This window comes from Jaculus jaculus, chromosome 5, assembly GCF_020740685.1.
Source record: "Jaculus jaculus isolate mJacJac1 chromosome 5, mJacJac1.mat.Y.cur, whole genome shotgun sequence".
NCBI classification, from domain to species: Eukaryota; Metazoa; Chordata; class Mammalia; order Rodentia; family Dipodidae; genus Jaculus; species Jaculus jaculus.
Genome location: NC_059106.1, coordinates 138,193,564 through 138,206,594, shown reverse-complemented (window position 1 = coordinate 138,206,594; position 13,031 = coordinate 138,193,564). Strand labels below are relative to the sequence as shown.

The 13,031-nt window shown below is 44.6% G+C and overlaps 1 protein-coding gene across 7 annotated transcripts in view; it reads left to right on the top strand.

Annotated features, from left to right (window-relative positions):
• Yeats2 (YEATS domain containing 2) overlaps window positions 1-13,031 on the top strand; it is a 101,634-nt gene that overhangs the window by 86,845 nt on the left and 1,758 nt on the right. For all 7 annotated transcript variants that reach the window (XM_045148968.1, XM_045148965.1, XM_045148967.1 and 4 more), the window contains 7 exons: window positions 2,230-2,332; window positions 3,955-4,028; window positions 5,453-5,532; window positions 6,287-6,488; window positions 10,505-10,731; window positions 10,843-10,917; window positions 11,909-11,982. In XM_045148968.1, the coding sequence (XP_045004903.1) occupies window positions 2,230-2,332; window positions 3,955-4,028; window positions 5,453-5,532; window positions 6,287-6,488; window positions 10,505-10,731; window positions 10,843-10,917; window positions 11,909-11,982 (835 nt within the window). The remainder of the gene's footprint in view (window positions 1-2,229; window positions 2,333-3,954; window positions 4,029-5,452; window positions 5,533-6,286; window positions 6,489-10,504; window positions 10,732-10,842; window positions 10,918-11,908; window positions 11,983-13,031) is intronic.

Below are 13,031 nucleotides of genomic sequence, written 5' to 3'. Positions count from 1 at the left end.
CTATAGAGACCATATGACCCATAGAACCTAAAATAGTTACAGATAAGCCTGTACGGGGAAACATTTGCCAACCCCTGATCAAAACATTTATTATGCCAGGTATGGTAGTGCACGCCTTTAGTCCCAGAAGGATTGCTGTGAGTTGGAGACCACCCTGAGACTATATAGTGAATTACAGGTCAGCCTGGGCTGGAGTGAGACCCTACCTTGAAAAACAACAAAAAAGTACTATAAAAGCCTCCTGCCACTGCAAACGACTCCAGACGCATGTGCCCCCTTGTGCATCTGGCTAACATGGGTTCTAGGGAGTTGAACCTGGGTCCTTTGGCTTGCAAGCAAACGCCTTAACTGCTAAGCCATCCCTCCAGCCCAGAATGACAGTTTTTAATCAAGTTAAACATCGATCCTGGGCTGGAGAGATAGCTTAGTGGTTGAGGCACTTCTCAGCAAAGCCAAACGACCCAGGTTCAATTCCCCAGGACCCATCAAAGCCATATGCATAAAGTGGCACACATGTCTGGAGTTCATTTACATTGGTGGAAGGCCCTGGCGTGCCCATTCTCTACCTCTTTCTCAAATGAATAACAAAAATATTTTAAACATTGGTCCTATGTTCCAGTGAATCCAGCAGTCCTTTTACCTTGACCTTCCAAGTGCTGGGATTAAAGGTATACACTACTACACCTGGATTTTATATATACTTGTTTATTTGACAGTAAAAGAGGGAGAGAAAATGGACACACCAGGGCCTGCAGCCACTGCAAACAAACTCCAGACACATGCGCCCCCTTGTGCATCTGGCTCACGTGGGTCCTGGAGAGTCAAACCTGGATCCTTTGGCTTTGCAGGCAAATACCTTAACGGCTAAGCTATCTCTCCAGCCTTTTTTGTTTTTGTTTTTGTTTTTAGGGTTTTTGTTGTTGTTGTTGTTGGTTTTCGAGGTAGGGTCTCACTCTAGCCCAGGCTGACCTGGAGTTCACTATGTAGTCTTAAGGTAGCCTTGAACTCATAGCAATCCTCCTATCTCTGCCTCTCGAGTGCTGGGATTAAAGGTGTGCACCACCACACCTGGCTTCCAGCCCTTATTTTTAACCTTTTTTTTTTTTTTTTTAATTTTATTTTGGGAACATGTGCCATGGCACACATGTGCATGTCAGAGAACTTTAAGGTAAGAGGATTGTAGTGAGTTCAAGGCCAGCCTGATGTCCTTTTTTTTAACCCACTGAGTTAAAGAAGGATTGTTTACATGATTATGGGTGGAAGGTTATCTTCTATGGAATGGGCAACTTACCAGTATCAGTATCCCAGCAGCCATTAGCTGCGATTTAATTTCTTTATTATTATTATTTGTATATGTGTATGTGCCTGAATGCGGGTGTGTGCATGCATAGAGGTCAGAGGACAATCTGGGGGTTGCTCCTTGTCTATCCACAGTATTTGAGGGGATTTCTCATTCTGGATTCTCAGTCTGCTCCTCTTTGCTGTTCTTGCCATGAGCTTCCATCCAGGAAATTCTCCTGACTTGCTCTCCCATCTCTCTGTCGGCCTCCACATGCTTGATTACGGAAGCCCACCATGCTTTCTAGCTTTTTCTTTTTTTTTTTTTTTTTTTTTTTTTTTTTTGAGGTAGTGTCTCACTCTAGCCCAGGCTGACATGGACAACACTAAAACAATTTTGGATGGTGGAGCTTTGCAGACTCAGCTTAAGAAGGTTTGACCTGTAGTATTGCAAGCTTTACATGATTGTCTTAGAAATTTCTAAGCATGACAGATCTGGTTTTTCCTTTCTGTCTTTTGCCTTGTGTCTCTGTATACTAGAGTAATGCTGAAAGTCAGTAAGCTTAGCTGGAAAGATGACACCACAATGGACATAATATTAGAGCCAGAACAGCTGGCATTATATCTTAATGTGACATTGTTCAATCCTGAGTGGTAGAGTATGGGAAAGAGGCCTCGCAGTTTGAATGACACTTTAAAAATATATGTACAAAGCCACTGTTGTCCTTGCTTTGTCATGAGCCTGAAGTTACAACCCCTGGGACCCAAGCTAACAATTGTTACTTGTGTCCTGACTCTGTAATGACAGGAGCCATCTCCCTCTCTGGCCGTGTGCCCACAGCAGCTGGAGCAGCCGCTTCCTACTTGAGCTTCAATAGAAGAACTTTGTGGCCTTCTACCACTAAACCATGACAGGTTTCTCTTTCTCTATGTGTTGCTCTTCTCTTATAGTTAAGACTGAACCAGAAACCCCTGGGCCAAGCTGCCTGTCACAGCAGGGCCAGACTGTAGTGAAAACTGAAGAAAGTTCTGAGTTGGGAAACTATGTTATTAAGTAAGTATTCCCAGTCCTTTATAAAGGAGTCAGCTTTGGGTATCTTTTGGGGGGTTGGAGCAGGGTCTTGCTCAAGCCTCCCCTCCCCCTTTTTGAGGTAGCATCTCACTCTAGCCCCAAGCTGACCTGGAAGTCACTCTGTAGTCCCAGGCTGGCCTTGAACTCACAGTGCTTATCCTACCTCTGCCTCCCAAGTACTGGGATTAAAGACATGCACCACCATGCCTGGTTTGCTTGGGTGTCTTTTTGGTGCTTTTCCAAAATCATGATGGTGGTAGCTGAGTGTGAGCCAAGTTAAACCTCTCAAGGGAACAGTCATCCTAGCAGAGCTAGAGAACGTGTAGGGGTAGCACTTGGCCTATAGCATGCAGACCAGGGAGTTCACTTGAGCTTGCTAAGTCCTTAGGGATAACATTCTCATGTGTAGCCACTAGATATTTACATTTTGTGCCTATATATCCACATTCCTGTTCTTACGTAGCCATACGTACTCCTTAATGCTTCTGAAAGTGGCTTCCTTTGGTTTGCTCATTTCAAATAGGAACCTCCCTCTGACCATGCACTTGAACTTGTCTAGAACTTCTGGAGATAAAAGAGAGATAGCCACTTGAACATGATAGATATCACCTAATAACTCTGAAGCATTTATATAGTAGAATTTTTTGACCAAGTAGCATTCACCTTTCAAAAAGATTGTTACAATATTGAAACATGAACAAAATGTCTGTGATACTTGCATAATTTGCTGTCTATTCTTGGTGTTTTCTTTTTAAGCACAGATTACTTTATAAAGAAGGCTGTCTAGAGCCAGACATGGTAGTGCACATTTGTAATCCCAGGACTGGAAAGGTGGAGGCAGGTTCAGGAGTTGAAGAGCATCCTAATCTACATAGCAAGTTTGAGGCCAGTCTGGACTACATAAGTCACTGTCTTTCAAAAAAAAAAAAAAAAACTATATATATATATCTATATCACACAGCGGGTATGGTGGCGCACCCCTTTAATCCAAGCACTCGGGAGGCAGAGGTAGGAGGATCACTGAGAGTTTGAGGCCACCGTGAGACTATATAGTAAATTCCAGGTCAACCTGGACCAGAGTGAAACCCTGTCTAGTTTAAATAAAACTCTTAATTAGAAGGAAAAACATGGTAATGGGAAGATAGCTCAGTGGTTAAAAGTGCTTGCCTGCAAAGCCTACTGGCTCTAGTTCAATTTCCCAGTACCCATGTAAACCAGAAGCAAAAAGTGGTGTAAGCATATGGTGTCCCTTGCAATGGCAAGAGGTCCTGACACACACAAACATGCCCACATAATGGTTTTTTTTTTTTAGAGACAGAAAGAGAGAGGAGAATGGGTACACCAGGGCCTCTAGCCACTGCAAACAAACTTTAGACACATGAGCCACCATGTGCATCTAGCTTATGTGGGACCTAGAAAATCAAACCTGGGTCTTTAGGCTTTGCAGGCAAGTGCCTTAACCGCTAAGCCATCTCTCCAGCTCCCACGTAATATTTTAAAATTATAATCCTCTTGAAAGGGGGAAATGATGTATAAAAGTACATGTGTATGTATGATTAAAAGCTGCTACATGCATGCAATTTGTTGTTGTTCTTTGTTCTCAGGATAGATCATTTGGAGACTATTCAGCAGCTCTTAACAGCAGTAGTAAAGAAGATTCCACTAATCACTATGAAAAGTAAGACACACTCAGTACATAGATGCATCTTTTTAATGTTTACTTATTTGTATCTATTTGAGAGAGACAGACTGAGAAAGATGCAGAGAGAGAAAGAAAATGGGTACGCCAGGGCCTCCAGATGCATGTACCACCTGTGCATCTGGCTTTACATGGGTACTGAGAAATCGAGCCCAAGTCCTCGGGCTTTTTGCAAACAAGACCTTTAACCACTGAGCCATCTCTCTAGTCCTAGGTGCATCTTTTTATAATTGTAAATTGCTTGAAGTACTGTCAGGTCATTTGGTTTTGTAAATTAATAACTGTGTGGCAATTATGAGATTTTTAGATTAGCTGTGTACTCAATTTGTAGGCATATTGGAATTAACAGTATCTGCATCATGTCCACTTAGTCTTGGTAGAGCAGTAAGGTGGAGGACAGTGCTAGCAATAGAATCTTACGCATTCAAGGCAAATGCTCTACCACTCTGCACTACATCTCTGGATTCCCAGTTAGTCATCTTTCATAATATGTTCTGATTTACAGAAGGAATTGTTTGTATTTGTTCTTGATTGTAAATCACAAGTTACTGTATATACAATTAAAACTTTTAATTTTTACTATTTATTAATAAGGAAAGCAATGAACATTTGCCCTACTGTATGCCAGATCCTCTGTGAGCTCACTATGTTTACTCTGTTTTGGGGGGGGGAGGTTTTGAGATAAAGTCTCACTCTAGCATAGGCTGACCTGGAACTTACTAGGTAGTCTCATGTGTTTTGGTGGTATTGTTTTTTTTTTAAATAATTTAATTTATTTATTAAGAGAGAAAGAGGGAGATGGAGAATGAGTACACCAGGACCTCCAGTTATTGCAAACAAACTCCAGATGCATGTGCCACCCTGTGCATTTGGTTTATATGGGTCCTGGGAAATTGAACTTGGGTCCTTAGGCTTTGCAGGCAAGCACCCTAACTGCTAAACCATCTCTCCAGCTTTTTGTTTACTGTTTTGTTGTCCACAGTGATAGGTGCGATCACCTCCAGTTCATAGATAAGAAAACTGCAGTTAAACAAGATTAATTAACTTACTCAACATAGCATACATAGTAATGACGGCAAGCCAGGATACAAACCCAATCTTACGAGAGAAAGATTACCTTTCTCTTTCAAGAATGAGGAACATAAGTCAGATAAAGAAACCTTGAAAGCCAGGCATGGTGGTGCCCATCTTTAATCCCAGCACTTGGGAGACAGAGGTAGGAGGATCACTGTCAGTTCAAGGCCACCCTGAGACTGCATAGTGAATTCCAGGCCAGCCTGGGTTAGAGTGAGACCCTACCGCAAAGAAAAAGAAACTCTGGGACATGCCTCCAAAAAATGAAATGAAATTGGGTCTGAACCATTATAGCTTAATTCAAAATTTTGGGGGTTTGTGGGTTCTAGGTGAAGAGGCCAGCTGCTTTTCTGCCAAGTCTGTGGAGCAGTATTATGGCTGGAACATTGGGAAAAGGAGAGCCGCTGAGGTAAGGCTATGTCTGCTGTTGGGTATGCAGGCCACCCCTGAGAGTCAGAACACGTATGCTCCGCCCAGCATGGAGAAGTGACAACAATTGAAGTGTATTTCACTATGCAGACTGTTTCTTAGCTAACCTGAGCATGGTGGCACACCCCTTTAGTTTCTGCACTTGGGAGGCAGAGGTAGGAGGATCGCCGTGAGTTCAAGGCTAGCTTGGGACTGACTACATTGTTACTTCCAGATCTGCCTGGACTAAAGAGACTCTACCTCAAAATAAAAATGAAAAATTAAAACTAAAAACCTCATTCTTCAAAACCAGCAGCTAGCTTTTAAAATGCCTACTCTCCTTTCCCTGTAGAAACATCTATTACCTAAAGTTTGTATGTATTTCAAAATATGACAATGAATTCCAAGTTTTTATGGATTACAGAGGGAGTAGAGTAGGATTATGAGAAAAGGAAGGAAGAGGAAGTAGCTTGTAACAGGGTGTGGACAGGAAGTGATAGGCCCGCCTCTTGTTTTGGGAAAGGGGAAAGGGGAGATAGTAGGTCAGAGCCAGGTGAAAATCCTTAAGTGAGAACCTAGGAGCTTCTATTGCATGCATAACATGTTAGCTACTAGAAAGTAACATAATCCAGTTTCTTTTCCTTAAACAAAGCGATTCTAAACAAGTTAGCATGGTGATTTTTTATTGCATTATTTGTTTCAAAAACAGCCGATAAAATTGAAAGAGTTAATTATGGTTCAAAAAACTTTTTAAGTGGCAAAGAGCAATGACAATTCGAAAAGTCTTACAAGAAATCCTGGAGAAGAACCCAAGATTCCATCACCTGACTCCTCTGAAGACCAAGCACATCGCTCACTGGTGCCGCTGCCATGGCTACACACCACCAGACCCCGAGAGCCTGCAGCATGACGGGGACTCGATTGAGGATGTGCTTACCCAGATCGACAGTGAGCCAGGTAGGCCTTAGTGGGCTGCCCAAGCCACCCCCGTGCCTGGCAGGCGCTGACTGTTGAGTGTGTACACCTCCCTTCGGCCCTACAGCTCAGCGCACCCACCGGTTTCAGTGTTCTCCCCCTCCAGCTGTGCGCTGTCACGGAGGACAGACTTTTCTTAACCTGAATCATGATACTCAGACAGCACTGGCCTTCAAAACTGTTTGTACTCAAGCGCCTCAACTGCTGTGCCTGCCCAGGAATGGCCAGTCATCTAGCAAGCACATGGCTGCTCATATGGGAAGCCCCTCTTTAACATTATGTGTTTTAGGGCTTTCAGGGTAGGGGTAAGTCTAGGCTGACCTGGAATTCACTATGTAGTCTCAGGGTGTCTTCAAATTCATGGCAATCCTCCTGTCTCTGCCTCCCAAGTGCTGGGATTAAAGGTGTGCACCACCACGCCCAGCTCTACATTATGTCTCCCCTCCCCCTTTTTCTTTTCAAATTTTTATTAACAACTTCCATGATTATAAAAAATATCCCATGGTAATGCTTTCCCTCCCCCCATTTTTCCCTTTGGAACTCCATTCTCCCCATCTCAGTCAGTCTCTTATTTTGATGTCATGATCTTTTCCTCCTCTTATGATGGTCTTGTGTAGGTAGTGTTGGGCACTGTGAGGTCATGGATATCCAGGCCATTTTGTGTCTGAGGGGAGCACATTGTAAGGAGTCCTACCTTCCTTTGGCTCTTACATTCTTTCCACTACCTCTTCCGCATTAGATCCTGAGCCCTGGAAGGTGTGATAGTGATATTACAGCACTAAGCATTCCAGTGACTTCTTTGCAGCACCATGATCCCTTCTGAGTCATCCCAAGGTCATTGCCATCTGAAAAGAGAAGATTCTCTACCAAAAGTGAGAGTAGCATTAATATAAGGGTATGAACATTAAGAGAAGTGTTTAGTGGGCAGTTTGATAAGCATAGTATATATATATTTAGCCAGGCAGCAGCAGACATTATACCCCTAGGGCTCATGACTACTCTTGTTTTAAGTTTTCAGTATCAGGGGTATATTCCCTCCCATGGAGCAGGCCTCCAGTCCAATTAGAGGGCAGTTGGTTTCCACCATGACAGATGTGCCGCTATTGCACCTGTTGGCTCATTTGGCCTGGCTGACCAATTATAAGGCTTGCAGTGTCCACTGTTGAGTATCTTCACTGGTATTTTCTCTTTCTCCCATTGAACTTGCATGTAGAATGGCTTCTTCCAGCTTCCTGTCAGCTGGTCTACAGGGAAGAGGTTCTCAGCTCAGTTCCAGCAGGATTTCTCAGTGGCTTTGCAGCCCAAGTATGCGGAGTCTTCAGCAGTAGGGTCTTACCATCTATTCCTGGTGGGAAACCAAGGGCCTCAGCAATGACCTGTAATGTTTTGGGGGCATCAGGGACCTCCCTGGCCAACAACTAACTAGAAGGTATCCTATCCCTGGCGCTGAAAATTTTCTAGGAACAATCTGTGGCTCCTGAGTGTTCCATTGTCCAAAAAAGTAGGAGTCCATATGATTTTTTTATATTTCTTAGATTTTGATTAGCCCTCCTTCCACCTTTCCTTTACTCAATCTCTTCCCCTGACCTCACTTTGGGCCTTTTCACCCCCATTAATCTATTCTTTTACTTACATATATACAATACCATCCTTTTAAGTACCCCCCTCCCTTCCTTTGTCTTCCCTTTATATCTCTCTTCTAGTTTACTGGCTTTTGCTACTAAGTTTTCTTCCTACTCACACAGAAGTCCAATCATCTGTAGCTAGGATCCACATGAGAGTGAACATGTGACGCTTGGATTTCTGGACCTGGGTTACCTCACATAGTATAATTTTCCTGCAAATTTCATAACTTCATTTTTCTTTACTGCGGAGTAGAACTCCATTGTATAAATATGCTACATCTTCATTATCCACTCATCAGTTGAAGGACATCTAGGCTGGTTCCATTGCCCAGCTATTGTGAATTGAACAGCAGTAAACATGGTTCAGCAAGTATCTCTAAGGTAATGAGATGAGTCCTTAGGATATATGCCTAGGAGTGCTATAGCTGGGTCATATGGTAGATCTATTTTTAGCTGTCTTAGGAACTTCCATGCTGATTTCTTCAATGTCTGGACCAGCTTGCATTCCCACCAGCAGTGTAGAAGGGTTCCTCTTTTTCCACATCCTCTCCAGCATTTATGGTCATTTGTTTTCATGATGGTAGCCAGTCTGACAGGAATATGTCTTTTTTAATTTTTAATTTTTTTTATTTATTTGAGAGAGAGAATGGTATGCCAGGGCCTTCAGCCACTGCCAATGAACTCCAGACATGTGCCACCTTGTGTATCTGGCTTATGTGGGACCTGGGAAACTGAACCGGGGTCCTTTGGCTTCACAGGCAAATGTGCCTTAACTGCTAAGCCATCTCTCCAGCTTGACATTATGTCTTGTAAAGAGCCTAATCCACCCCCCTTTCCAGATGGAGTGACTTCCATTTTCTTTCTTTTTTTGGTTTTATTTTTCGAGGTAGGGTCTCACTAGCCCACACTGACCTGGAATTCACTAGGTAGTCTCAGGGTGGCATCCAATTCATGACAGTCTTCCTACCCCTGCCTCCCAAATGCTGGGATTAAAGGTGTGTGCCACCATGCCCAGCTTTCTTTCTTTTTTAAAAGATATTTTTTTATTTATGTACAAGTAGAGAGAGGAGAGAACAAGGCCTCGTGCCACTGCAAACAAACTCTAGATGCATGTGCCACTTTGTGCATCTGGCTTTATGTGGGTACTGGGGGAACCAGTACTGACGGGCAGTGAGGCTTTGCACACAGTGCCACTGAGCCCTCTCTCTAGCTCCATGACTTCCATTTCTTTATGACCTTAGGACAAGAAGTCTGTCCCACTGTCATGAAAACAGTGCCTGTGTGTTCGGTGGCTGTGAGCCAGCAGTGTTGAGGCACATGGAGATAGGGCAGTTGTGCAGGTCAGGTAGCTGCTGCCTAATGGCAGACACGGCGTTGGGGCCTACAGTATAGAGAGAGGCGGTCTTCGCTGGGGGTCTGGCTCTTCAGTTAAAGGCTTGGAAAGCCTGCTAGCCCTGGTTCAGTTCGTTCCCCAGCACCCAAATAGAGCCAGTCACAAAAGTAGCACACACCACTGGAGTTAGTTAGCAGTGGTAAGAAGCCCTGAGTCCCATTTCTCTGAGAGGCCTCCTGGAAGCTTGGGCCAGGTAACCCTTTCTCGAAGTCAGTGCTGGCATGGTTTGTGTGACTTCTGCGTTTAAGCTCCTCAGCACGCAGAGGTGTGTGTGCTGGTCACCTCTAAGCTCCTGGTACTCTGTACAGCATAACACAGCCCTTTTCATGTACCAAGCTTTCTGTTAAAGCCCTCTTGTACCTGCCTTGGCTTCGCCATCCTGACACCCTTTGTACAGGTCACCTTATTCAGGGCTGGGTGTGCGGCGCACACTACAGTGTCAGCAGTGCTTCTGTAGAGCAGTGCAGTAGGGGTGATTTCATGTTCTGCACTGTACAGTTCTGGGTTTTCCAGATTTTAAGAATGAAGGAAACCAGTTTAGTCGTTGATACTTGAAAGTGGCTTGGTTGCATTGGCAGCAGTCAGTCAGATGCTGTCTGTGGTGTTAGGTGACAGTTCTATCACGTAGCACAGGATCCCCACCTCACCCTTCCTCCCTCTTGAGGCACGGGCTCTCCTGATAGTTACATAGAAGTTTAGGACTGGCCAGGCGTGGTGGCGCACGCTTGTAATCCCAGCACTCAGGAGGCAGAGGTACGAGGATCACCATGAGTTCGAGGCCACCCTGAGACTACATAGTGAGTTCCAGGTCAGCCTGGGCCAGACTGAGACCCTACCTCGAAAAACAAAAAAAAGTTTAGGACTGGAAAGAAGGTCGGCTCCCTGGAGACTGCCTTCCTCAGACTGCTGGTCTTTTGGAGATGAAGAGCCCTCTTTTCTTGTAACCACAGCTGACATAAGCCTGATCACCTTTCATTTAGAGTGCCCGTCATCATTTTCTTCGGCTGACAACCTCTGCCGGAAGCTGGAGGACCTACAGCAGTTTCAGAAGAGAGAGCCAGAGAATGAGGAGGAGGTGGACATCCTCAGCCTCTCAGAACCACTAAAGATAAACATCAAAAAGGAGCAGGAAGAAAAGCAAGAAGAAATTAAATTCTTCCTGCCACCAACTCCAGGCTCAGAATTTGTTGGTGACATCACACAGAAGGTAGGGAGGCAGCTTTGGCCTTTGGTGGTGGTGGTTCACAGACCAGGTGTCGTGAGTGCACGTACCAGCCTGTCCTGGTAACACACTTGTCTGCTTGGCTTCTGCTTCCAGATTGGGATCACCCTGCAGCCCGTGCCCCTGCACAGAAACATGTATGCCTCAGTGGTCGAGGACATGATCTTAAAGGTGAGCGCCTCCCAGGCAGCATTGGGACCCGAGCTGGGACCATGGCCTGTAGCACTGAACAGTGAGCCAGGTTGTATCCTAGGCTGTTTTACGTAAGGGCCAAGGACAGAAGGGGAACATAGATGGCAGGTTTTTTCTTTTTTAAGTTCCTCATCTTAACCAGGCTGGAAGTTTTTTTCTGTTATTTATATATATTTTTTTCAATTAAATGAACTAAATTATGTTTCCTATGAATATTGAGGGTGGTTGTTTTTTTGTTTGTTTGTTTGTTTTTTTGCTGCTGCTGTTGTTCCATTTTTGTTTCTGAGTTAGGAATAGAACCAGAACCTAGGGCCTTATACATGCTTGACCACAGACCCTTCCCCTGCCCCAGCTATAAAGATCTTTTTAGTGCCATTCTTGGTGTTTTTAAGAAGTATCCTGGAGCTGGAAATGGTGGCTCATGCCTTTTAATCCCAGCACTCAGGAGGCAGAGGTAGGAGGATTGCCCTGAGTTTGAGGCCAGCCTGAGGCTACAAACTACATTCCAGCCTGAGCTAGAGCAAGGGCCTACCTCTAAAAACCAAAATTGAAAAGTGGGGGAAAAAAGTATCCTTGGGTGAGAGTTTGGGTTTCAGAACCCTGAGTTTTTCTACACATCACAATAGCAGAGAAACAGTCACAGCTGTCCCTGTTTCTGGGGAGAGGATTGGGAAAGCCAGTTTCCCTGCTAGTCCTGCCTCAGCAGTTCTTTCCATGCTGCGTTGTCAACCTGGAGACTGCTCTAGTAGCAACCCTCACCTCCCTTTAGTGGAAGCCAGACCTGTCATTTCTCTTAAATGATGTCCTCTGTCATTTGTGGTCTGTTACTCAAATCTGTAAATTTTTATTAAGAACTTTGGTCTTTAGTTGTAGTTATTTCAAAAGTCTGGATAAATAATGAGGCCATTTGCATCCTTTCTTGCTAGCAAGCAGGTAGCCATTTTGGGAATGACAGTGTCTTCCATTACAGGCCACGGAGCAGCTGGTGAGTGACATCCTGAGACAGGCGCTGGCAGTTGGGTACCAGAGAGCATCTCACAACAGGTACTGTTGTCTCAGGTGGTAGCAAAAGGCCTAACAGTTGAGTTGTCCTTGAAGATGTTTTGCACATAATTCAGTCCAGTAGGAGATGGAGTTGGTGGTACTTCGGGCCAAACAGATGAGACTCTGCTTTGTTGTTGTGAGAGCTCCCTCAGTGTGAAAGTTCAGCACTGCCAGCAGTTGGTGCTGCCCCAGCCATTGCTTGGTACACACCCAGGACTCCTGTATCAGTGGGGTCCAGGTAGCAGCTCCTTGCAGTCAAGGCAGTGGCTTTCTCATTATGTGGCAGACACTTGGGCCACGCTTTACGTATGTTACCTCATTTACTTTTTACTGCAGACATATTATTCACTTTTAAGAAACTGGGAGATGAGGAGCCACGTGTCCTGGTGCACATCTTAAATCCCAGCATTTGGGAGGTAGAGGTAGGAGGATCACACTGAGTTTGAGGCTACCCTGTGACTGTGTAGTGAATTGCAGGTCAGCCTGGGCTAGAGTGAGACCCTGCCTCCTAAAAACCAAATAAGAAAAAAAAGAAACTGGGAGATAAGGCTTTGAAAGGCGATCTTCCCTGGCTCACCCAGCAGTAGGTGGAGATTCAGAATCAGTTCCCCAAGCTTAGGAGCTTCAGGCTCATTGCCACTTTAGTTATCTGAGACTGGCATTCTGGATTGTTCTTTCCCAACACTCTGAAAAATGGTAGATAGGCGGCACCCTTCTTTCATGTCTAAGGAAATGAATTCTTTCTCCTATTAAAGGCTGTCATAAAGTCCTAATGTCATAACAAAGTGCCTGAGGACATGAGGAGGCCTAGCAGGAATATTGGATCATATTGTGCAGTGATATTATATGCCAGACAGCAGAGGTCGTAAGAAAGGGGCCTGAGGAGATGACAGCAGTTAAGGGTACTTGCTCGCATAGCCGCCTGGTCTGGGTTCCATTCCCCAACTACCCATATAAAACCGGATAGGCATTCATTTGTAGCAGGAAGAGAGACCCTGGTGTGTGTACAAATAAATAAATACTTTAAAAAGTGGAAAAGGAAATGAGGT